Source organism: Dioscorea cayenensis, unplaced genomic scaffold (genome assembly GCF_009730915.1).
Source record: "Dioscorea cayenensis subsp. rotundata cultivar TDr96_F1 unplaced genomic scaffold, TDr96_F1_v2_PseudoChromosome.rev07_lg8_w22 25.fasta BLBR01000649.1, whole genome shotgun sequence".
NCBI classification, from domain to species: Eukaryota; Viridiplantae; Streptophyta; class Magnoliopsida; order Dioscoreales; family Dioscoreaceae; genus Dioscorea; species Dioscorea cayenensis.
In genome coordinates, this window is record NW_024087040.1 from 6357 (window position 1) to 7603 (window position 1247).

General features: G+C 50.3%; 1 protein-coding gene across 1 annotated transcript; it reads right to left on the reverse strand.

Annotated features, from left to right (window-relative positions):
• Positions 1-262: 262 nt before the first annotated feature.
• Positions 263-680, reverse strand: LOC120254830 (glycine-rich cell wall structural protein 1.8-like). The gene is made up of 2 exons (XM_039262851.1): positions 554-680; positions 263-498 (listed from the first exon to the last, which is right to left on the reverse strand). Exons 1-2 carry the CDS (start codon positions 678-680, stop codon positions 263-265), a joined length of 363 nt encoding a protein of 120 aa, XP_039118785.1.
• Between the last annotated feature and the right edge of the window lie 567 nt (positions 681-1247).

Consider the following 1247-nt stretch of genomic DNA (forward strand, 5'->3'; position numbering starts at 1 on the left):
CCTTCCAATGTCACACCGATAGATGCATCGGTAGCAAATGTTGATGACACCAAGGATTTGCCGCCGAAACAAGCGCCCACCACTAGGTGTCAAGTGAAGAAGGTTGTCACTAGGCGAAGACAACCATTGCCTTTTTTCACATCTAATGATTCTGAGGATGCTTCTCCCAAGCTAGTTACAAGGCGATCTACAAGGTCTGTGATTTCGCAAGCAGATCGCTGACCAGAAGAACGGTCTCCAAAAATTGCCCGAAAGGGCAAAGTCAAGACAAAATCAACTCCATCTTCACCGACTTCATCTTCCGGACCCACAGCACCATCCCCACGCCCTTCCCTCTCTGCACCCGCCGAACAGGCCCCACTCGCTTCCCTATTGGCTGCACTATCCCCACCCGCTTCCCCTTCGGACCCCTCTCATCATACCCACCCTCTTCCCCCTCTACACCCGATCCATCATTCCCACTTCCTCCCTCCTCTGCACCCGCGCCGCCATCCCCACCTGCTTATCCTTCCGCACCTGATCCGTCATTCCCACTCCCTTCCCCCCTTCGGACCTGCGCCACCATCCCCACCTGCTTCCCCCTCTGTACCCGATCCGTCATTCCTACTCCATCCTCCCTCTGGACCCGTGCCACCTTCCGCAATCCTCTCCCCCTCTTGACCCGCACCACCTTCCCCCATCCCTTCCCATTATGGACCCGAGCCATCTTGCCCACTTCTTTCCCCCTCCGTAACCATGAAGCCATCCCCACCCGCATTATCACCAGTTGACGAAGCTGAATATGTCGACATTGAGTATATAATAACTACACTAACGGCATTGAGAAATAATATGCCCCTTTCTTCAGGTGAGAAGTTAGGAAACGTGGAGCACATCCACACTGACTCACCAACTGGCAAGGAATTGCTGAACGTGGAGGACATCCACTCTAACTCCCCGATTCGTAAAATGTTTCCCTCGACAGCTGAGAAACCATCAACTGACAGTACTAATAAAGCGTCAGTTGTCATCCCAAAACTAATACCGGAGACAACATCAATTGACGAACAGGCAGTGGTACCGACTGAGCAAGATAGTCAGACTTTTAGGGTACCACAGAACAAACGTCCCGCCGGATTCATGAGATTAAATAAAGTTGAACAACTGACAATCAGCCACTTTCTAAACTGTCTGATGGACATGTAAGCATCCTGTTTTAATTTTTACTGCTTCCGCTTATATTTTAATAGTTATGATTAATTTTAATG

Bases quoted from the DNA above. Each gene is read 5' to 3' on its own strand.
- LOC120254830 (XM_039262851.1), bottom strand. From the start codon at position 680: ATGGGGGAAGGTGGTGCGGGTCAAGAGGGGGAGAGGATTGCGGAAGGT. The intron at 499-553 runs GTCCGAAGGGGG...AAGGATAAGCAG, and splicing joins AGGTGGGGATGGTGGCGCAG to GTGGGGATGGCGGCGCGGGT.